General features: G+C 42.0%; 1 protein-coding gene across 1 annotated transcript in view; it reads left to right on the top strand.

Moving 5' to 3' along the window:
• Positions 1-24873, top strand: part of ITGB3 (integrin subunit beta 3) — a 303301-nt gene that overhangs the window by 118340 nt on the left and 160088 nt on the right. The window contains exons 4-7 of the mRNA XM_069237983.1: positions 706-958; positions 1784-1946; positions 3917-4078; positions 13079-13174. Coding sequence (XP_069094084.1) covers positions 706-958; positions 1784-1946; positions 3917-4078; positions 13079-13174 — 674 coding nt within the window. The remainder of the gene's footprint in view (positions 1-705; positions 959-1783; positions 1947-3916; positions 4079-13078; positions 13175-24873) is intronic.

The raw sequence follows: 24873 nt of genomic DNA on the forward strand, positions 1-24873 counted from the left end.
TGAGCATTAAGTATGTTAATTAGCTTCTCCCGTTATTTTGATAGCACTTTCATTCTAATGACATCCATCATGTTATGTTGTACCTATGAAAAGGTCCTACTGTGTTTTAAAGTGCATGGGTTCCAATTGCTTCACTCCAACAGTCTTAAGATCTATAACATTCTCTATGACATCCAAATACTTTTCAAACCCATTGAGAGTGGTACCGACCCCTCTTTAGAGTTTGGTCTTAAGATGGTTCTGAGCACCATTTTCACACTTCAATCAGATTTGTTATCATTCCATTAATTGAATGTAAAACTCAGTTTCACTGATGTTCATTGAATGCAGTCAAAAGAATACTCATGTGTTAAATTTTTCACTCGCCGTTGAGGAGTAGGCAAGTGATTTAGCATTCAGTGTTACCCAGAATTTTTGGCATTTATTAGAAGAGCAGCTCTTTATGCAGGTCAATATGGTTTATTGATTTGACCCTAGTAAACATATATTGTAAAAAATATATCTGCAAAGCACAGGGGACTGCCACGTCCATATTAACATTCATACATATATTTGACACTGTGGCAGGGTTACATATTTAGGCAGTTTGTGATCGCCCATTTATTTGAGGAGTCAGCCCACTTTGGTAATTTGAATCAATGTCATCATTGAGAACTTGGCATCTGCCTTTGAGAAATGACCAGAACTACATTGCTTCCCTTTCAGATGATTCCAGAGTCTTTTCTGTTCAAGTGCGTCAAGTGGAGGATTATCCTGTGGACATCTACTACCTGATGGACCTGTCGCATTCCATGAAGGACGACTTGCTGAAGATACAGACTCTGGGAACCAACTTGACAGAGAAGATGAGGACTGTGACCAGCAACCTGCTCATCGGCTTTGGGGCCTTTGTAGACAAGCCAATGTCTCCGTATATGTACATCTCTCCTCCAGAAGCTATCACAAACCCTTGCTTTGAGTAAGTCTTTAATGCAGAAGGTGTGTTACTTGGGGAAATGTGGCCTTTGTTCTGTCTTTGTTTGATACTATAGCAATAGTTGGATCTTTGAAGTTATGCTGCAACCAGGAGTTATCCGAACTAGACTCATGATAGATTTTCAGGTATCCACAGAATATGGAAATAATTCAGATTTAGATTAATTATATTTCAATGTATCCTGTGTCAAAATGCAGAAATCTGCAAAGCACTAAAGTCATGAATGGAATGATTGCATTAATCTCAGCCACTAATGATTTATTTTCAGCTCTACTTCAGTCAATTGATTTTTGCTCCTGAAAATTAGGCATAGCAGTGGTCCTCGTGCACACCCCTATTCTAGCCTTTGCAAGTTGTATATAGGCAAGGCAGTTGTCCCCACCTTGACCATAGTCTGCTCATTGGCCTTCCACCATAACAGTAAACATTTTGTTCTCCATGATGATGATGCTTAAATCAGCTTTTTATTCCTGGGTGCTTCCATTGTTGCTTGGGTTACAGTATTTTCATATTCTAGTAGTAGGCTTTTATCTCCACAGCAATTACTGGATGTTTACGCTTATGTGGGCATCTCCTTGGAGCTTTTCCTTTTCATTTTGCAGTGCTCTGATGTCATTGTTATTTTCACACTGAGATACCAGACGTCGGTCTAACAGGATCATAGTGGTCGTTGGGTGTTTCAGTGTGTGCTCCAGTATATTCATCATGTCATCAGGTTTTCAGAGTGTTATGCTTTACTTATCTTGGCCTGTACTCTGTGGCACAATTGTGGGCTTATTGCCTTATCATTGAATTGTTCTCTTGTAGGATCGGATCTGTCTGCTTACCGACATTTGGCTACAAGCATGTCCTGGCACTTACCAATCAGGTGCAGCGCTTCAATGAGGAAGTTCAAAAGCAAAGTGTATCACGAAACCGGGATGGACCAGAGGGGGGCTTCGACGCCATCCTGCAGGCGACCGTCTGTGATGTAAGAGTCTCAGCTGTGGTGTGCTTTTCCCATAAACTGTTAATGTCTGAAATTGCACACAGAATACTACTATATGCTAATAGAGATTTCCTGTTCAAGTCAAGCCTAATCTTCAAGTTCAAAATATTTAGAGACTCCATCACTCCCTTCCAATAGTCATACAAATCCAGTAACATTTTGGTTAACTTAGTTTGAGTGCAGTTAACTGAAAGATAGACTGTTTGTCTTCTGAGTTGTAAACTCCAGTTGCACAGTGTTTCTTTTAGTCCTGATGTCTTTATTAAGTGATTAGGAAAAACACCACAAACAAAGAAAACATTGTCTGTGATTATAAATGCAACAACCAGGAACAGGATTAGCGGGCACAGATGAATTTAAGTAATTGGCTACCCCAGTGAGGACCTCAATTTCAGAAGTAATGAGCAGGTTTACAAATTTGTCAGTTTGACCTTGCAATGAAAATACCCAAACAACCTCTTGAATATTACAGTATCTAACCCAGATCTTTCAAGTGAAGTGACCTAAGGGCATTCATCCTTCCATTATATATCACACAATGGGAGGGATAAGTAAGGGAAAAACTGTTTGGATAGATTTATGGAACACTAGTTGTCCCATTCTACCATGATGGACAGAAAAAGATGTGCATCACCATCTTTCACCCAGTTTGTGGAAATGTGGGACAAGTAGAAGTTCACCCTATGTCACCCTCATCATGGGACATATCTTGTCATGGAACAAATTGAGTAATATTAAGACTAGCAAGGAGACGCTGTGTTGAAGTCTCTTTTTGACTAAAAGGAACAATTAATGAGCTTATTCCAGTAGACAGAGTTGCATTGACTATGTCAGTCTTGTGAGTTAAAGACATAAAAGTGGAGATCTGGCACCTGATTTTGAGGTGAAGAAAAAAGAGCTTCAATTGAGGTTCTACTTACAGAAATTCATCAGTATTGAAACCAAAGAGTCCGACACAAAACAGATGCACATAGCAAAGGCCCATATCAGCAATACCAATATCCTTAATTGATGACTCTGGACCAGCACTAGTGCTTGACCTCTGTTTTAGATAGAATTAGTGAACTCTAAATCTTGTCTAATTTCATCTGCTTGTGGGTGTAAATACTATGAATGAAGAAAGAAGTGTAAATGAAAAAAATAAGAGATTAAAAAATGAAGAATGCTAATTAATGAGTGAGCAAAGGGTGGTGCATAATCTATTAGTTCAGACATTAAGATAGAGACTAGGGGTAGGGGATGGATTGTTTCTCATGCATTACAAAAGAAAGTAACTCAATTGAAGTATTTGTCCCCAACCTATTGCAGGAAGCTACAGATGTCTTGGTAGTTGGCAGCATCAACTCCACTGACCAATGTAAAGGCACAAAGTGTGCACTCCAGTTGCATTCTATTTCATTGTTGTTGGAGTGTCCATGCCACAATTGACAGAGATCAACCAAATGCAAGTCAGTCTTTGGCATGCAATTAATTAGTGCTTCTGAAATGCTAAGCAACAATGTCTTTGAATGGGAAGACACTACAGGTATCTTTGGTCTATCTGTGGTCCTTCCTGAAGCCCTCCAGACATCTGGCAGCCACAAAGGCAAACAAGGAAAGAAACATGGGTTACACTGTCTCTCAAGTCACATCATGTTTGGAGACCACTTGCATCTTTATAATTGTAGTAAACCTTTTCCTTGATAAGTGGTGCCAGAAACATACAGAATTCTCCTCCCAAAAATTATATAGCTTGATAATCTGTTTCAAAATATTGCCACCCTTTACTTAAGTAAAGAGTGTGAATTTTTCATTTATAAGTCACAAGCTCCCAATCATCCAAAGTGAGTAGAAATTAGAGCAACCATTCCACAATAAGGTGACTTGTATTCTGAATCCCCATTTTATTGTGATTACCAGTATCTGATATGATATTTATGCCACTGTTAACTGCATTCTCCTAACTTCTACAGCAAAAGATTGGCTGGAGGAACGAATCTTCGCATCTGCTGGTGTTCACCACGGATGCCAAGACACACATTGCACTGGATGGAAGACTGGCAGGAATTGTGCAGCCGAACGATGGCCACTGCCACATAGGGACAGACAATCATTATGCAGCATCTACTACTCTGGTAGGTCATACAATGGGACAAGCAGAATGGTGAGGTGAAGCATTTGGCATTGCTTTGTGCCTGTGTTTATTCAGTTATCAACATATTGTGCATTTTTCATCTGACCTGGTGTTTAGGTGCTTATTAACTCAAATTTTACAAGTGTAACAAATTTAGACCTAATGTGGTCAAGGCTGGTGTAAAGCTGAAGTAAACTCAGAAAAGTAACTTCAAGTTCCAAGATGACCAAATACTGCCACTTAACAAAATGTTGTGCAAATTAAGCTGGTATAGAATACTGTGATGCCAAGCATAATCATGGACACATTTATAGCTTCCTAAGAATCATAACCTCTGAGACTCTTACATTTCACATCAGATATCTCCTGAGTCTATCGGCTGAATAGCCATGCTTCTGCTATTGTACACCAGTGCTACAACCACCACCTTCCTGCAGGAACTAGCAAGGAACTGATAGTCAGACATTCTTCCAACAAGACTTGACAGCAGTGGTGTCTTTGTAGGGTCTCTATGGGTTGCAACTCCAAAACCTGCTGCTGTTATAGTTTTGAGAGGTTATGAAGTGATTTACTAGCTGTAAATGTATTTAGCTATTTAAGAGTTAGAGTCAGTGTTATCACAGAAGCTGCTTCAATGCACTCTAAAGAATGGGCCAGAAGCTTTAGTGTAAACCAGCCCTCTTCCTCAGTGGGAGTTGAAAATTTGGGGTCAGATCACCTGTTGTGTAGGTTGTTTAATCCACTTCCAGTGATTAAATTAGGACCAAAGTAGATGTGATGAGATGTTCATGGTGTCACCCTGTCAAAGTTCATGTGATGTGATGTCATGTGATGTCGTCAGGGAGTTAAAGCACATATGATGTTTAATTAACTTAGACTTTAAATAAACCTATATATTTTTTGGTGACAACATGCAAATGGAAGTAATGCCACCAGGCACTGTGCATTCAAACATTACTTAAATGAATAGAATGTTAAGGAGCAGACAGCACACAGGTATCTTGAATTCAACCTTAATGGTTATCAATAAATACGACCACCCAAATGTAAAGAATTTATGATTGCATCTACATTTTTTTTAACTTGTTATATTTACAAGTCATTTCATTAAAATGTGTTATATTTATGTTTCTGCTGAAATCAAAGACTTCCAGGAACTAATGTAAGTCTCTATCGTTTAGGCACTCTTTGAAGGATTCACCACACAGTTATAGCAGTGCCTGTCCTAGCTGAGCTTTTCACCGGGTTTGATTGGTTTATGTTGATAATGATACAGCTGACGCACTTTTACACTCACTGGATCGTGAGCATGGTTGAGGATGCCAGATCATCTTATACTCAATTACAGTAGCCAGTCTAAGAGATGACTGTTGTGGGGGCTACTTTGTATTCCACGTCCACAGTTATGTAATGGAGGGCGTTACTTGAAAGTACTAAAGAATACAACCAACCTGAGGAAGAGATCAAAAGAGGAGTCTTCTAATAATACAAAAACACAACCACTTACAGTTAGCAATTGAAGCAGGTCTTTAGAACATTTAGTAAGCAGAAGCGATTCAGTGTTGTTCTAATGTCCCATTGCATAGAGTTATTTTATTTTATTTGACATTCATATACATCAGTTAGAGTGCTTTGATACAATTTCAGAAATTACCTTGGACTCAGAGCAGAGAATGACCAGATGAATACAGAAAGATAAACTATAACATCATAACAAGAAGTACCACAAAAATAACAGAACTTTAGTTTAGTTGGTTAAATTTTAGTTTATGGACCGGTAGAAGAAGTAGTTTTGAACATGTTTTATAAAGTTAAGCAGGGCGGCCAGCATCGAGTTATATGGAGCCTCATGTGACAGAAGATATACATTTGAAAGACTATTCTAGGGAAAAGTTATGAAGTTGTGCTGAATTTAGAAACCTTGAGTTGAAGGGAGCATCTGCTTCTCAGACCTCTTGGATCACCAGAGATGGAGATCAGTTCTTCTGGGGGGATGGTATGGGGCGTTGTTGTGGTGAATGACTTCATAAGCCAGTCGCAGGGTCTGAATTGGATCCTCTATGTGATAGAAAGCCAATAAATCTCCCCCAATATTGGGGTTTGTCTGATTTGCTTGAGGTGGTGTCTTGTCTGGCCGTTGAATGGAGTACTGCTTTGAGCAGTGTGACTATAGACTGGGACAGTCGGCAAGGATAGCATTACAGTTCAGTGCTTAATTTGTAAATAAAAATGTGTCAGTGCTAAAAGCTCTCCTATGAAACACTCGACTGCTGCAATAAAATGTGTGAGCACAGAATACCGAGGCAGCGTAATCCTAAAGCCATCTCCCTGTCCTTCAGCTCACTCTTGAAGCTTTCGGCTTTGTCTCTTTGTGATGCTTTTGCGTCTTTCTCTTCTTCGTCTTTCCCATATCTATCTTTTGCTCGCAGTAAATGCCTGATGCAGAAAAATAAGTGTCAGCCCCCAAAATTAAGTGCCGGTGAGCCCGCCACCGGCAACCACCGGCTCAATTAAGCACTGGCATCACTATAACCCAGTCTAGGGATAACAAATACATGAACAACTGTTTTCAGTTGGTCTGGTCAGAGAAGATGCCTGATCTTTTTTTTTTTAGGGTGGTGAAGATATAAATTTGCCTTCTCTGCCATATTAGTATGCAGAATAAAAATAAGGGCATAATTTAGACTGAAACCAAGAGATTTCACTGACATTCAGAGTGAGAGAGTGAAGGACTCAAGTTTCAATTGTCCAATAGAGAGAGAGAGAGATCAAATTCCAAAGTCTAAGGGCAGGCCCAAGAAGAGAATGAGGTTGTGGTTGCCAAATCTGTGTGGTAATCAAGAATGCCATAATTACGAAATACAATGCAAAACTGCTGGCAAGACATGTAGAATTACTTCACCCTATTTGTTATACGGGTGGCGAATCTCATGCACCAATTGGCTTCATCCTGGTTTCTTTTCAAATTGTACCCTAATTTCACCTGTGTCTCTGTATTATCTGTATTCATTTGGTCCACTCATTTGGTTCATTTCTGCATTACTGTCTTTCTTTTTGTTAATCCACATGCAGTTCCTTTCAAGTGTGTTCCCTTTAGGCCCACCCTCCCCCCCCCCAACTTTCTCTTCGCTATTGTTCAATTTTTAAATATGTTCTTTTAATGTGTCCTCCTGTTGGGCAGTGTCCTGTCGTTTTCTATGATGCACTGTTTCTGGATCCCGCTGAACTTTTCTACTTGCTCTTTTTTCTGTGCATGACTCCTTTTGGTAAGTCCTATTTCGTTTCTACTTTTGAAATATAAGGAAGAGTTATTCATTTTTCATTCTTGTCAACGATGCTCCTCCTGCTTTCATGTTCTTTTGCTAGTTCATTAGCATATCGAGACCCCAAATGTGATTTTCTCTGCTCTGCAAGTGTATCCTACTGTTCAGTTTCGGACTGTGATTCTTTAGGTTCCATGCTTTTTAAGCTAGTTTGCTGTTTCTTGAAACTAGCCCGCTATTTTACCAAGATAACCATGGCCTTTTTTGTAATCCTTGTCTTCACTATTGGACTAGGACATTGGAATGGCTTTTTGTTTTAATGAATTTGTTTTCAGTGATTTCTTTGTGATATGTCACTCTGAGATTGCCATGTAGGTATTCTGGCTGTTTATACTCCCAATCTTAAACAGAAACCTAGCATTCAGGGACAGTGAAAGGAAGTATATGAAGGTGGGACAGATGTAGTTTGACTTTTTTGCACCCACCACCAGTCTTGCTACAGAGTGGAGGATAAATTTAATTGGTAGTAATGCAGATGAGAGAACACTGGTCAAAACAGTCATGGGACGGTCAGTGTGGCACAGGAATAGAGAGATTGCAACTTTAGTTCTAAACCTCTCAGGTGGGACCAAAGGTCTGGCCTTTCACTGACGGTAAAGATGATAATTGGGCGATTTAAAAATGTTGCAATATAAAGTGTTCATTGTCTGCTGTGTCACCAAATGAAGCCTAAGGCATATGGGGCCACATGTAGCAACATTCAGATTTGCGACCCGCAAATTGCGAGTCAGAGCAACTCGCAATTTGTGAGTCTCAAATCTGAATGTTGGATGGTATCCCTGACACCATCTGCAATTCGCAAGGGGGTCGCAAAGGCCCACCTCATGAAATTTGCTGTTTGTACGTGCAAAAAGCTTGCTACATGTGGCACATGGTTTGATGCTGAGTTGTTTGATTGAATTGAGCTAGTCTTATTTGAGGTTGATGGATTAGCCACACCATTAAGGAGAATATTTGGTCTTTACAATGTTCAGTTCCAGAGATACATGTGACATCCAATGATTTCAAGAACTGATTCAGTCACGACCATGTCTGAACCTTTAAGTACAGCTGAATGTTATCACCCACTAGTGAGGAAATGTTGTGGTTGACCTGGATAGATCAGAGTAACAGAGAAGACCCTTGGGATACTGCAAAGAAGCGATCTATTCATAAATAACAATCCAAACTACTTTAGAGTTGCCCCTCTGTAGCACATCTGGGAAAAGAGCATAGATAGTAGGACCCTATGGTCTACTGCTTATAAAGCTGCTCTGATGTCTAGTAGGACTAATCAAACACAGTTTGCCAGTGTTCAGAATGTGGAGGATGCTATCTAATCTAGTCATTGTCATTTCCGTGCCGCATCCTGGTCTGAACTCAGATCGGTAGATGCTTAGAAGACTGTGGTCCATTGCTCGTTTTTGCATTTCAAAGGCTACAAATTGCTCAATTAGTTTGCTCATAAAAGGAAGCTTGAGAACTGCTGTAACGTTACGGTAGACAGAGCTGTCATGGTCATCCTTATTTGCTTAGATGTGGTCACACATGGCCCATTTGTTTTGGAGCCACTAGAAATATTCATTGGAAGAGTGAGGCAATATATAATTTGAAGAGCAACGGTGCATCATAAGAGCTTTGAAGTGATATGATTGGAGAATTTGGGAAGTGTGAGGCAAAAGTCATGCAGCACTTTATGGCAACAAAAGAAGCATAGGAGTGATTGGTAGAGGTCATAATGTGATTCTGAATAAATGAAACCTTTAAGTTAAAAAGCAGTGATTTGTGTGCTCTTCAATGCAGTCTTGGAGAATACAAGTTGTGGCACAGTATTTTGCTTCTCCAATAACATTTCATCTTTCTGAGTGGACGGTTCCTTGCATTCATTTCTGGGAACTATCTCATGCTTTCATATCTCTCTTTACAAGTGTTTGTTGAAGCACCCTTTCCTTCAGCTCAGACAGTCGCACTATGACCAACATAGACTTAAAGGTGGCCCACCATAAAATAACTTCTAGCAGAACCTTCAAAATGATCCTTTGTGCTCTACTTCGAACTTATCCATGATTTCCAGTCAGAGTCTACCACCATAATAATCTCAGTTTTGCACCTTCAGAAACCAGCAGCAACCAGCAGTCATCTGTTTCTGCCATTCCTCTAACTTCGGAGTCCATGACCCAGTTGATTCTAACTCCTGCTCTACCCCCTTAAACCTCTCATGGAAAGTCTCTGGTTTCACCTCACATCTTTCACAGCTTCTTTATTGTGCCAGTATTAACTTTGAAGGCTCTGTGCAGAGCATTATTTGATTCCAGTAATTTCTACTCTATTGATGGTACAGGGCCCTCATGACGAGGTCCTCCTCCTGCCAGCCATATGCAGATGCTTAAAATTTGTCCTTGGACTTTTTCCCCACCATGGTCCATCTCAGTCGAGGTGGAGTCTGAAAAGTCACCACAGGCACCTCTCTATAAAATAATCGATTTATACATAGTACTTCAGCAGGGCAGGGGGGCTGCAATGAGTCTTTACATTTGGCCCACCCTGGCAGTCCACCCCTGGGCCTCTCGGATGATCAAGTAGAGGGTTTCTCCTGCTGCTACCTTAGGGAACGTTTGTTGAGTTTCTGGCTATTCCAAACATCAGTGGGTGTGACCTTCTGGGGCTCTAGTGAAATGCTGGTCTCGAGCACATCCACTCCCACCAACTCACAACTGCATTGGCTGCGTTTTTCAATTCCATTCTCCAATAAGGCTAGATTAGCTGTTCCAAAACATCTTAAATTTATTCTAGTATTTTGGCACCTTCCAAAATATACAGTAAAATCATGACAGAGACTCTACTGATATGGATAAAATTGTCTTCAATTTTCCTGCTAACAAAAATGAGGTTCATACTCAATTCACAATGCATCTGCACTTAAACTTATGGCAAGATGCTCCTTGAAGAATGGTGTTGTGCCATTGCATTGAGCATCAGGACAAAAACTAAAAGCATCTTGATTGGAGGCAAGAGTCATAGCTGTATGGAAGCTCCTCTTCATGTGCGATTCAGACCTCAGCCTCTTTAAATGTTTTTTCACAAAGACTTCAGATGTGGCTTTATTCCCTTTTCATTATGTAGATAATATTCTTATTTGTGACCGGATATTCTGGGTGTGCAAGAAAGCCTCACTTTTATTTTTGATTTGGGGACCTTAACCTTTGATTTATTAAAGTGGTAAAGATTCAGCCTATGTGTTCCTAAAATTAGAATCCCCAACTCCAAACAAACGAGTGTCTCAAGCCACTGAAGTCCAGGTGCATTCAAATGTATCTAGTGTCAAAATCATGTTTTATTTAATGATTTATGTAATCATAAATCCAATTATAACATAGAAACACTATTACATGATAAAGAATTATTGTTATATCCCCTGGGAAATACCAATTAAATATTAAAACAGTGAACACAATCACACCAAATCACTCATACAAAATATAAAAAATACAACAAGGACAAGACATAGGGGGTCATTTTGACCGTGGCGGTCCGAGACCGCCAGGGCTAAAAGGACGGAAGCACCGCCAACAGGCTGGCGGTGCTTCCAGCCCTATTCCGCGGTCGCACCGCCGGGGCCGGCGGTTTCCTGCCATTTTAGCCCCGGCGGTGATAATCCGCCAGGGCAGCGCTGCAAGCAGCGCTGCCCTGGGGATTATGACACCCCTACCGCCAGCCTGTTTCTGGCGGTTTGCACCGCCAGGAAGAGGCTGGCTGTGAGGGGTGTCCTGGGGCCCCTGGGGGCCCCTGCACTGCCCATGCCACTGGCATGGGCAGTGCAGGGGCCCCCTAACAGGGCCCCGGCCAGTTGCACGGCCGCAACACCGCCGGCTCCATTAGGAGCCGGCTCCTATGTTGCGGCCTCATCCCGCAGCCCAGCGGGAATGTCATAATGGGGGCCGCGTGAGTGCGGCCGCATTGGCGGCCGCACGGCGGTTACCGCCTGGCGGGCGGCAAGGTCGTAATGACCCCCATAGTCATTAATTACAATGGAGATAACAACACAGAAGGTCCTCCCCCGGATGCACCATCCGGTATCACCAATTATGTTCCAACAAAGTTATAATTAGCCAATGTATCCAGCTTCATAGTCCACAGACAATTATATTTTAAGGCAGTCCTTTATTCCTATTATATTATTTATTGAATCCAAACCTCTACATTGGTACACTTACATTATTTGGAATTAAAATATCACACGGAAAAAACTGCATTAAAAAAAAGAAATAAGTTAATTGGAAGATTCTGTTATGGGAATTTTCATGTAAATTGTTTTATGTGGTAAAATAATTATTTTATGAATATACAAAAATAAATCCGGAACTATTTTCGAGTTTGGCTCGTTGTGTTTTTCATTTGCCATTTCTACACTGTGCCATCTTGGTGACAAAGCTTTCTCAGCCACAGTAGCTTCACTTTGGGGAGAAACTCCATGGCACAAAATCCACCAGTGCTTGTCACTGGTGGTTAAAGGTCTGTGGCCACACGTTCGTACTGACGGCATGCCCTCAAAGTGATTTTACCTTGTCACTGGCCACATTTCTTGTCCCTTTAACTAGGGATGGGCAAATTCAATTTTTTACGCCCCCGATAAGTGGAGGCGAAACTTCAGGCAGTTCTCTCTACTGGCTTTGTATGCACCAACCCAGAATTGGAAAACGCAAAATGCAGGCAGCAGCACAATAATTACTTGTTCCACGCAGTGAGGAATACAAGGAATGGGAATTATTGAACCATCAGCACTTCCAATGTAATGTATACTAATTGCATTACGTTTTAAATGCACCGCCGGCAGTGTAGCCTGTGCGTGGAACCTGATTTGTAGAGCGCTACGATGATCCTACTGGGGAAGTTACTTAAAAGTGCACCGTCAAGAGTCCGGGCAATATATTTACTTTAATGTAATTAAAATTAAGATAAATAGATGTCCCTTTATTTCACAGTGCTCCTAAAAGCAACTGTGTTCGGCTTTCTTTCCTTTCCACCTACGGGGCAGTGGAGCAACTCTAATTCAGCTCCAAGAGTGGAAAACATGAGCAAATTCTGCATGATTCGAAATTTGCCTTAATATTTTGCCCACCCATAACGCTAACAGATTGAGTTTAAATCATTAAGACCTTGCTTGCTTTTCAGTTAAAGTTTGCCATATTTTCCACAGCGATCTTACATGGAATTACCTTTGCCAGAGAGGTGGACAATGTTTTACCAAGGGTATCTTTAATGGTAGGTAGGCTATGTTGTTGGTGGGCTCCAAATCCTATTATTTAACTGACCGTTTACAGATAAGTATCTCTTTTTACCTGTAGGCCTTTTGCAGGAAAGTATATCTCTTGCTGATATTTTTTGGATCTTCTGATGAGCTGTGGGTGGTGGTCACATCTCGTGTAAAGTTATTTCCTGCAATTACTCAAGAGTTCAAAAGGTTTGAGATTTAACTTTTGCTACTCCAAAGATTATGGCTAGGTAACACCACTGGGCTGATTCAAGAGATGAAGACTTTCGAAAAAGATGTAGATAGTACCAGAAAGCTCATTCTCTTGAAACTTGATTCTCATTTGTATTTTCCGATTGATATGTGATGTGATCAGATGGAAGAATGTCTTTAAATTACAGGTAGACAATTACTATAAATTTGGGCTCTTTCCTCTTTCTGTCAATAGGATTACCCTTCGCTGGGCATGATGACAGAGAAACTCTCCCAGAATAACATCAACCTGATCTTTGCTGTGACCGACAATGTAGTCGACCTCTACAGGGTAGGTTTTTTGACACTGGTAATGGGACTTACGTCTATGTCTCAACAACTTTCCTGTTCTCTTTAATTATGAAACATAATGATACATTTTATGTTATCACTTGTATTTTGTATTATTGTATTCTTTGGTTACTATTACTTATAAAGGCAAGCATAGGAATGAGATACAACTACAGACTTGGGTGTTGGTTGGAGGTTTTGAGAAAGGATGAGTCTGCAGCCACAGACATTTAAGGCACCTTTGTGAGCTCACTATTTCCAAAACATAGATCTGATGCAATAGTGATATCCTTCTTTCAGTGCACAGAGTACTTTGGTTGATTAGGAGATGTCCCACGAGATGTCCCTCATATGTCCTTTGATGAATGTGTAGCACAAGGTCCTAGGGAAGACGTTTTGACATAGATATCTCCTGTGTTGCTTGTTTTAGTAAGATTAAGGTTCGATTTTGAATCTTGTTAGTAGGTAAAGCCACTGTTCCTGTCTGTTTTACTAAGGTGTGAGATCTGTAGCCATCCCATGTTGTAATTCCAGAGAATCTGCAAACGGGTAGAAATGTCTGATTTAGGCAATATATCACTGCCTTTGTGGTATGCGGAAGATTCAAAGACACATCCTCACTCTGAAAATGACAGTATCAGAGCTTTCAGGGCCTGCTTGGCTCTCGCTCAGAACAAACACAAAGGCAGCTTGAAGAAGTGCACAATCCTTGGTCGGTGCTGGCACCGATGGGCTTATTCTCCAACCCCCAGCTTATCCCCAGCAGTCATTGGTAACATGCAGAGGGCCACTGCACAGAAAGAAGCTGTGTGTCCCAGTCAGGCTTAGTTGACATGAAGAAAAGGACCAGGCAAGTCTGTGGTGTACACTGTACATAGTTCCTCATCATGAATGATGATGTTAGAAAAGATGTGTAACACACAGCAGTTGGCTTAGTAGGAATGCCCATAGTATGAACCTCAGAGTTATTGGAGTGAACCAGATGTTTTTCAAGTGGCACCTTGTAGGACCAACTACCATGAGTTCACAGAAGGAAGGTACATGTTGCACCTTGTAGGACCAACTGCCATGAGTTCAGAGAAGGACGGTACATGTTGCACCTTGTAGGACCAACTGCCATGAGTTCAGAGAAGGACGGTACATGTTGCACCTTGTAGGACCAACTGCCATGAGTTCAGAGAAGGACGGTACATGTTGCTTGTAACTGTTATTTCTGAGCTTTATGGTGTACACACATTGCCGCTTTTAACCTACTCGCCAGTGTGAGTCACTGAGTCACCATTTTCCAGGTTAAAGATTAAATATAGAACAGATTATTTATAAACCTTTCCCTGCCAGCATCTGACAAGCTCCTAACACATCTGCTTAATGTACAATCCTACTACATAAATAAACTTATATTACAATTCAGCTACCAGCACAGAATCACAACCAGTGCACGACTATGTTGAAGGTTTTAGTCCAATTTTTAATCACAATGGTTATATGAAATTGCTATATCTGCCCCTCATAACAAAACAAGCCCTTTGGGGTGTCCAATACCATGACACCAGGTTTCAACCCAGCCAGATACGTGTCTTGCAGTGCATCGCATCGTAGTGTTCCCTTAATTCAGGCTCAAAGACCGTCTTGTCAGATACATGGGACACGGAAGTTGTTTAATACTGCCTCGCTGGGTTTTGATGCTGCCTCCGTGGGTTTGGAATTGCACTGTTATGCTGTCCCTTATCACATCTATCTACAACTCATGCATCAGACTATTTCTAGCTGACTGTCTACAACAACTTAGTCAATTACTCCCTCTTGCGAAACAGACTTGTTTAAACAGTTTCATTCTGTTTGGCTTGCCTTTGAATTTGTTGTGCTTTTTTAACTTTATCTAATTGTACTTGCTTTTTTTCTAAGTTCCAAATCTTTCCACAATTCTGCTATTAAGATCTCGTGTTCACAGTTAACATCACATTTCCCTTGCCTTGTGTGACCTTATACTAAAAAGGGGCTCCTCAAAGTGTGCATAGATTCACCCCCTATATTGAACTCATTTGAGAATAGAGTGGCAGACATGAGGACCCGAAAAGGTGGTTCTTTAATACATAGGTGGCCAGCTCCCTTCTCCCACTCCTCACACAGGATTTCTTGGAATATTGTCTCTACGTTACTTCCACCAAAGCTTTTCAGTTTCGTTTATTCCATGACTCTAATTAGTTCTAATAATGGAAGCTTATATTTAATGCAGTAGTGACGATAGCACTGTTCTCTGTAAAGAGTATCTTCATTTTCTTTTCACTAGGCCCCAAAATGGTCACAGCCCATTTAGACCTTGCTGTTTATGGGGCTGCTGTTCTTGGCATCACAGGATATGGGGCCAGATGTACGAATATCTGGTCGCAAAATACTGGTCACAATTTGCAACCAGTATTTTTGCGACTGGTAAACATGTTTAAGAACCGACTTAATAGGTCAGTTCTTAAAAATCCAAATTGTACTGGTTTGCAATTCAACCTACCTCATGAATATTAATTAGGTAGTTCGCAAATTGTGACTTACTACAATTGGAGGCCATCACAGGGATGGTGGCCTGCTGGGGCCACCAGACCACCAAGTCTGTTATTGTCTTTTAATAAGGAAAACTTTCTGTTAAATGCAGCCATTTGTCCTTAAGGAAACAGAAGTGCATTTAAAAGAAAAGTTTACTTATTTGTTTGTTTGTTGTAGAGTTTGCAGTGGTCCCGTGGACCAATGTCTTCTCTTTGCCTACTCTTCCATAAACCTTTTATTTACATTCACTAAGGGGGTGTTATTCCAGGGAGATCCCTTCCCCTTGTCAGTAAATATCAATGTTTTTCAAGAAGATTTTAGTTTCAAAACATTGATATATTAGATACCGAATAGGTATTGGACGGGATACCTACATCACATCCCTTACAGATACCGAATCGTTAGCCATTAACAAACCTAATTTAGTAGTCGGATATAGTTATCTGACTCCTAAAAAAGGATTAGTGCGTAATGTAAATTATTTTAACTGTCACAAATGCTTAATTGGAGTATTTGTGACTGTTAAAATGCCCAATACATGTGACCCTTACTTCTGTAGTTTCTCCTGTGCCTGTACCTTGTCTCCTCGCTTGTGTGGAGGCTTTGAACCTTCAATCAGAGATGCCCTGCACTAGTCGTCCACTATGCTACAGCCATTTGGAAATATTGACTGGCCTGAAATACTGGTGTTCCTAGATTAAGTACTGCCCTGTATCCTTTTGTTAAACTTAACAGTAAGAGCTTTTACCTCCCCCCCACCCCCCCCCCCCCCCACCCCCGATTTCTAGGGCTATGACACAAAGTGCTATTAGTTTATAACAAAGGAGAAGAGGGTGATAACTACAAATTTATTATGCAATTTAGCACAAAATGATTGAGTGGTTCATTTCTCTCAGATATATACTATTAATTGATATAGTTATAGACAACATATTGAATATGAACGATGTTATTGACTTAAATGACTCCTTATAGATAGGACATTTTGATTTATGTGTATTGTAAGGCACAGCCACTCCTATGAAGTACAGAGGGGAAGGTCTTTACTTTTTTTTTTCAAAACACATTATTTTCCATATATTCACCTTAATGAAAAATGGCAATAACTTGATTAAAGATGTGTTTGTTTTTTATTTAATTTTTTATTTAATCAGACGAGTGTGAATTTAATTATTTTACCGATCAAAAAGGGTAATTTTCTGTTCAAGTGGAAGCTGCAGAGAGTAAACAGTGCTCATCAAGACGTATTTCTTCTGCCGCCACCTCTTAGGCCAGTGGTTGTAGCTGTGTCCCCAGGTGTCCCCTAAATGACATCCATATGTCAATGGTGGTGTCTGATGTGTGCTGTCCATGTGCGGTGAGGTGTGTCTCGCCTAATCTATGAATGGCAAATACTTAGCCATTTAAGTTGTCTGGAGCTGCGTTGTTCACACAGCAGCGTCTGTTGTTGCAGAGCGATGTGAAAGCTCAGCTTCACCTGCGTGCACTGTGCAAGAGTTGAAAGTAAGAAGTGTAGACATTCATGACATGTAGTCTTCCCAGATCCTAACAGAGCCAGTTGCGAGTGGGGCTATCTCCGCTAGGACTGTCGGATGAGGAAGCCCCTGACTATCTGCCCCTGGGCGCATGTGTTTGGTATAAATTATTCTAGACTGGGGTTCCCACAATCTACCAGTGTTGCATACAGCAGCATACAACAAGACTTGTGCAATGGAATGGAGTGTGTGTTGTAATCCATAATGAGAGTGGGGAGCATTTTTATCCAGGAAAATTAAACACTGGACAAGATGTTTTGGCCACATTGTCCAACACCGTGGATCTTTCTAAATCGATTACCTATATATAGTATATATAGTGGAAATGGACCATATTGGGCTTTGAGTACTTCTCAGGAATGCCTTCTTGCTGAAATGATTAACCAACGGCACGGCCGCCGGTGTTCATCCACCTACCCGCAGAAGTGTTTGGCACTGAGACCCATCTGCACCTGTTCACAGCTGGCAGGATTCAGCTGGGTCCCTCTGTGATGTGGACAGTAGGGGATTGTTCCTGTTAATGCCCTTGAGCTACCTGTATTAACAGTGTTAATATACCTAGAATCTGGAAGTCTGCCCAGAATCCGGAAATCTGCTTGAAAAACTCCAATGCTGAAACGTATCCAGTTCTCGCTGCTTTTTTCACACTCTACGGTGCCAAATATCGTATCTCACGACCCGAGGGAGGGACATATGAACTTTAGAGTAAAGATCATTAGAGGTGATCAAGGTGGATCATGGAGTTAAGTACTCGCTGCTGACATCTGTGAGTTACAGCACTCAGAAACAGTAGTCACTGCATTAAACGTCATATTGCTAAAACGATCGTAATGTCTACATATCTGTACGTAGGACTGGCTTTTGGTATGAACGAGCTGGACCTAGGCCGTGGGTGCCAGTCTTCAGAGGGGCGCACAGAGATGTCGGCGTTAGGGTTAGGCAAGCAGCAACTTCCCTGCCGCGTGGGTCCAGGGAGACAGTTTAAACTGCTTGTAATCACTGTTTAACATGCTGCAGGCCCTGCTTTTAAAACGTCATCAGCCTGCTTCTTTGCCCTCCCATCTCCTCCACCCCCTGGCGCCACACACCAGCCCCCACCGCCCAAAGAAACAACTTGGCGCTAGCGAGGTGGAGCTCAGCTGTGAGCAATTTAGGTGAGTTGGGGGAGGTGAGAAGATGTTTGTGTACTGAGGCCAGTCACTGCTCTGATGTAATATGAGCCAGGGACTGCACTAGGAACTTAAACTGCGCTCCCTTCAGTGCACATGTATGTTTGGCAGGCCGTCTCGGCCCAGCCAAACACACATGCGCACAGTGCCGGGCTGGAGAAAGCAGAGACAGCCTACCAGTCTGTCTTGGAGTGCCCTGGCTGGCGGCTCCCAGCCAATCCTAATGCTAATCTGAGCAGCGTCACAATTGGCCGCAGGGCAGGCTGGGAGCTTGTGGCTCCTGTCGGGAAGAAGGAACGGCGGCGCGGCGGCGCGGCGATGAAGTGAGGAAGGTAAGTTTACATTTAAAAAAATATATAATTTAATGTTTATCCTCACCCCACCCCCATGCACGTGTCATCCCACCCCTTTACAGCGCAGCGAGCCTCGACTGAGTCCAAGAGCTAGATCTATTCTATGGATGTTGATGTGGAAGGAATATACAGGTGTACAAAATTCACGCCCAGCAAGCAAAAAACAGGAATGTCACAATTTTTTCCTCCTGTGGAGCTGAATTGGGGCTGATCCACTGCTCCGAACCAACTACAATTGGTACAGCCAATAGGTTTTGCCTATGAGAGATCTGTTGGCTTTATCAATGTTTTTCAGACATGTGGCACAGCTGCACAGGCTGCTGTGCAACATGGCTTAAAGTAAAGAAAAAAGTACTATGGCATGGCCAGCATTGGTTCCATCATTGCGTTTTTTTGTCTTTACCTTTAGCCGTGTTGCACAGCAGTGTGAGCTGCTGTGTAACATGACTTAATGTAAAGAAAAAAATGTTATGACGAAGTGAGCGTTGACTGTGTCAAGTCACTTTTTTATAGGCCATGTTGCACAACAGCCCGTGCTCCTGTGCACTATGTCTAAAAAAGCACGGTGGGGCAAGCAACAGTGGGAGGTGTGGGGGAGGATGGAGGGAGCAGCAGTAACAGACAGAAGTAGAGGACAGGTAGAAGTACACAAGGGAGGTGATGGGAGGAGAGATAAAACAGCAACAATGGACAGCGGTAGGAAGGCGGAGGAGCGCAGTATGCAGGATTTTCAGGGTAGGAAAGAGTGAGCAGCAATGATGTACAGTGGGAGGAGGGCATGGGAACAGAGGTGCTGGGGGTGGAGCAGAAATAATGGACAGTGAAAGGGGGCTGAGGGGGACAACCAACACGTGGGAGGAGTGTGGGAAGGAACAGGGGAAGGAGACAGACTGCAAACACATGCACTCTTATAGAGTGCATGGAAAAAAAAGGCACCTGCAGGAGCATGCAGCCAAAGGAAGGAGACTAGCCACAGACAGGAAGCTGTACTAGTTCCAAGCTCCAGAAGGAAGTAGGAGACGCTGACCAGTAAGAAGCAAGGAAACGAGAGTGATGTGGATGCCAACCAATGGTAAGTATTGGTAAGTAATGGATGGGCTCTAATCCCATTTTAAGGTTTTTTTGTTAACAAAAGATCTTTCCAACAGTGTATGCCCTGTACTAGGCAAAACCTATAAAGCACAGTTGCTTTTAGCAGCTCTGTGAAGAGCCAGGAAATATATTTATCTTAAAGTAACTTGCCCCATGCCCCGACAGGGCACTTCAATGCAACCCCCCAGCAGGGAAGTCAATGTGCCACTTTTGCCTGAGGGTCCTTATGGTAGGCACATACAAGCTCCCCTACTGAGAAAGTTACTTTGAAGAGTATGTCAGGGGGCCAGCCGTTATAATTAACTTGAAGTAAATACCATTAAGGTAGTTACATTGTCTGTCCAGTGACAGTTCTGGGAGCTGGGCAGCATAAGAATTCCTTATTGCTTGCTTTCCTCAATGCCTTGAATGAGGAATATTTGTTTCTTAGGGTATTTCACATGCATTCCTGACTTTTTTCATTCCAGGATATGTGGAAATGCCACCAGTTTTGCCTCTGCTTAACACAAATTGAATAAACATTGGCAAAGCTAATATGCCTCGCCTTTGAAACATACTGGCTTTGCCAATGTTTTTTAGCCAAACTGCACAGCATCCCCGAAGAAGAAAAAAAAGCCTTTAATTCATCTCACCACATTATTTTGTATAGAAGCGCACCACACATTCGCGCATTTACAAACTTATCTAGGTTCTGGGTTGTTTTCTGTTATGGATCTGAGTTGGATGTATAACTAAAAAGAAAACAAGCAACAGAGTTTTTTTTTATTTTATTTTATTTTATCGGGAAGGGTGAAGCTTTAGGGAACGGAAGCCACTCAGGGATGTGGAAGCAACACCGAGGGCACGAGTGGGGTGAGAGCAACATGAAGCCTAGTGAGGTAAAGCATACAAGTGAACAGGTGACAGGAGAGCGAGTAATGGTGGTGGGGAAGAGAAGCACCTGGTGAAAGAGGTGGAAGCAACATAAAGGGCAGGTTGGGAAGGTGAAGCAACACATGGGAGAGAAATGCAGCGTGGGAGATGCACACAGGAGAGAAATTAACTGGGTAGTACAGAAGGGTGAGCTCAAAATGGAGAGGTTGGAAAGAAGCACATGGATAATGGAGAGCCACACTAAGTGCAGTGGGCGAGAACTACACAGGAGGAAAAGTTGGAAAAATGTGCACTCTCTGGAGTGCGAAAACAAAGAAAGTAGTGTTTGAAATGCATGCAGTGGAAGCGTAGAAGCCAGCCAATCATGAGTGATGGTAAAGGGACAGTGCTCCATGGTTGGTTTTGTTGTGCTATATGATATAATATATTGATGATTTTCATATGTGGAGATACTCTTTTTCTGGAAGTCAGCAAATGTGCTATACTGGCAGGCGTGGAGATTTTTTACAGATTTTGGGAATTGCACCATGCTCACGTCCCATAACTGTGGCGTGCACATGAGTATTTCTTAAAAATATTGAGTAGAAAATATTTTGAGGCCTGAACATCGAGAGCAAAGCGATTGTGAAGATAAATATATACAGGTAAATATAGGGATTTACTATACTTACTCTCACATATATGTATCTTGATGATATATGCATCTTCAAAGTATGTAGATATGGAGCTTAGAACTGTAACTCTGTAGTTAAGTTTGCTTATTTTCTCGATATATTGGTCTTTGATATTTAAGCCTCAATATTTTGGTTCCTGATTTTATCAGATTTTCTGACATGCAACCATGCACTCATCCACTGTGGAGCTCCTGTTGTATAATTGCTCAGTCCTTTGCCAAAAATATAGTCGTCTTTATGTGTTGGTTTTAGTAACACATAGTAGGTGACATTATATGTTTTTGTCAAAAACAGCTATAGATGTTACAGGAGACCAGCCTATGCTGGGGGGTTTGTGCAGAAGGTCTGAAATGGATGCCTTGGCTCTACAGGTTTCATATCAACATCTGCATTCTCAAGGCGCAGTCTTGAGGTTTTATGTGGCAGCAAGACTACTTACAATCAATGCGATTGATTTGAAAGCTAGCATGCATCTTAAAAAAAAACATGAGAAATTCCTAAGAGATCCTGGAAAGGACATTGGTCCTTCTCCCTGCGTGCCAGAAGGAAGCATGACATTGTTTGAAGATATAACAGTACACTCTTTCCAGCCATTTCAAATTTCCCAGTTCCATGCGTGATGTGCTGCTCAAGTCCAAGTTAAAAAAAAAAAAAAATCTGGGACTTGTAGTTTTATTTATTCCATTATAAAATAGGACCACACGTCCCAGCATTTAAAGGAAAAAAATTGGACTGGCGCAGCACATCACGCATGCATCTGGGAAATTTGGCAGCTACCCATTTCATTTTGCAAGGCCACTACACAGGGTGTTTCAATACTCAAACCAGCTGAGCTGGCAATTACCACACCTCACATGCTGGAGACAAGTAGATATATTGTTAATTGTTCTTTTGTGGGTCCCTGCAGCCAGCAAACCTGTCACCCTTTGGCCTCAATGATCAATCAAGGCTTCTAGCGGGCATCTTCTTGCTTAGATATTAACTCCCCGGCCTTGAGCGTCATCTGTTTTCCTTTGTTGCAAGATGGATGCCATTTAGGAACTAGACATCACTGTGGATAAACCCAGACGCTGAGAAGTAAAGTGGTGGGTTCAAATTACAGAGTGCTGTTTACTGAAAATAATACAATGGGTTCCCTTCACCTTCCACACACGGAGCGGGAGGTGTTCCCGGGCATGAGCAAATAGTCTTTGTTTGCTGTTTAGTTAAAAACAAATCTCTGACAGCTATTCATCCTTGTCACCGAGAGAGGAAGTGGTATTAGTCAAAGAAAGGTCATTGTATAATGATGTGTCACAACTAAGGTGAGCTGTGTATTTAATTTCTCAAAGGTTCTTTACACACCACGATCGTTGCAATTGAGATGTTCGTCTACTTAAAAGAAATTGCAGTCGATCAGAGATGCTGCACATAATTTTCTGATCCTTCTTAAAAAGCCAGTTTTAAGGAGATTAAATTATGAGTTTGGCTGAAATCCACGCTCTCTATTTAACTTAAAGAGGCAAAGGTTCCTAGTATAAATGAGTACAACTCTGGGATAGTGAATGCCAATCTTTTGTTATACTAACATAGAGCAAGGTGTTTCTACTTTGCTGAACATGTAGGTAGTCAAAGGAGAGAGCTACTGGCACAGGAACCTGTCTCCATAATTGCTGCCAGTAGACCGACCACCGAGATGTTTAAGCTGAAGCTAATTCAGGTTGTTTAGACCCAAATATTTTGCGTCTAACCCTTTTGTGATCGGCTACAATAACAGAATGAGATGCTCTACTTTAGAGAAAAGCCAAGGTGGCACCAAACTCTACACAATGCCAGGTGATCGAGGAACAGCACTGATAGCGTTGTTGAGCTGATAGCTGCCTCTGAATCCCCGCTCTGAGGGAGAGGGGCTCCATTTCTCTCCAGATCCTCATGCACATGAATGATATATCGAGGAGAAGGTGCAAGGGAGTGTGGGGTGTTGAATGGACTGGGTGCTTCCAAGATTTCAAGTGAGAGATTCACTTTTATTTTTCTTATATACGTTCTTCACTCTGCTTTGTTGTGTGCCACTAGCTGTGGGTGATGGGGGGGGAGGCTTATGCGTTAACTCTATATGCTGCGAAGATTCTACCTCTTCCAGGAAGGGGATGGGAGGATTGCAGAAAAATTGTAGTTTGCCTACAGGAACAAAAATGTTGTCCTACAAGGTCTCTGCCATTGTGCCTCACTTGACCTTCTTCACTAAGCCAAGTTCAAGGGTTCTCCATTGGTTTGTCATTTCTGGTCACAATCAGTCATCAGCTAGTTTCTCTAATGCAACTGTGATTGTTGAGCAATCTGATGAGCATGGCCAGGCTGCGATTGAAGGGGACTGCTCCCAACCCCAGACCTTCATGTATCTGTGAGGTGGCTTAACCGGAGTAGTGCATGTTGGAGTTTGGGCAGTTACACTTTAGGTGCCAGAAATTTACACAAGCCCCTTACCACATTTTCAAGAAAGGATTTTGCCATGAGGCGTTACACTGGGATCGATGGAAAGCCTACTACATAACGAGGTGCACTCTAATTACACCATTTTAAGAGCAGCTTCCTCCTTAGCCACTGAGAAACATACAAGGAGCAAAATTGTCTGACTGGGAGAACAACACTCACCCTGTCTCCTTATCCTGCAACACACAATGTTTCAGCTGGAAAGATGTCCGCTGGCTGTCGTTTAGAATCGTGGTACTATTAGCCTGTGTCCTGACAGTGATGCACTGTGCTAGGTGTCTAAGTTCACATGTTGTTTTGCAAGCTACACAGATGTGGAGACAGCATACATACTAGTTACAGTAACTTAACTGACTACTTGCGTCGTCATTTGGACCGTAGTGGCAGGCCACCTGCTGTCAGGCAACAAGGATCTTTGCCTTCACTCCCCTATGGAGGAGCACCCACCATATTTATTCGAGATTCACAGGTGCCTGGCGCAGATCTCTGTGCCCACAAGGCATCTTCCAATGAGGTGGTTGCGCTATAGGCAAAGCTAAATGCTGAGAAGGTGCAGTGTTTTTTGATCTACTTGTATTATTTTTTTATGTTTTTAAACAAACTCCCAAAGTAGGAGATTGAGAGAAACAAAAGATCAGTGATCCTAACATGATGGCATATGATTTCCTGCCCCTCAGGGCCACTCCCTACCCATGTTCCCCATCCGAGGCAGAAATAAATCATGCCACAAGGTCCACACCCTACATAGGCCAGAGGAGAGTTTTGTTCCGCTCTACTCCAAATGAGGCCCTTAATCATTACCTTCTGTATGTTACTGAGCCTCCAAGCAGGATCAAGCCGTTGGTGCACAGTAGAACTTTCAGATCCTTTTATCCATGCCTGAGGCCTATATCAAAATTCAGGATTACATGGATAGAAAGAAGAGGTTTCAGAATACAGTGCCCTCTCAAAGGAACCACCTTTGTCTGGCAGCCAAGTTTGAAATGCTTATTAC

The sequence above is a fragment of the Pleurodeles waltl genome, chromosome 6 (assembly GCF_031143425.1).
Source record: "Pleurodeles waltl isolate 20211129_DDA chromosome 6, aPleWal1.hap1.20221129, whole genome shotgun sequence".
NCBI lineage: Eukaryota > Metazoa > Chordata > Amphibia > Caudata > Salamandridae > Pleurodeles > Pleurodeles waltl.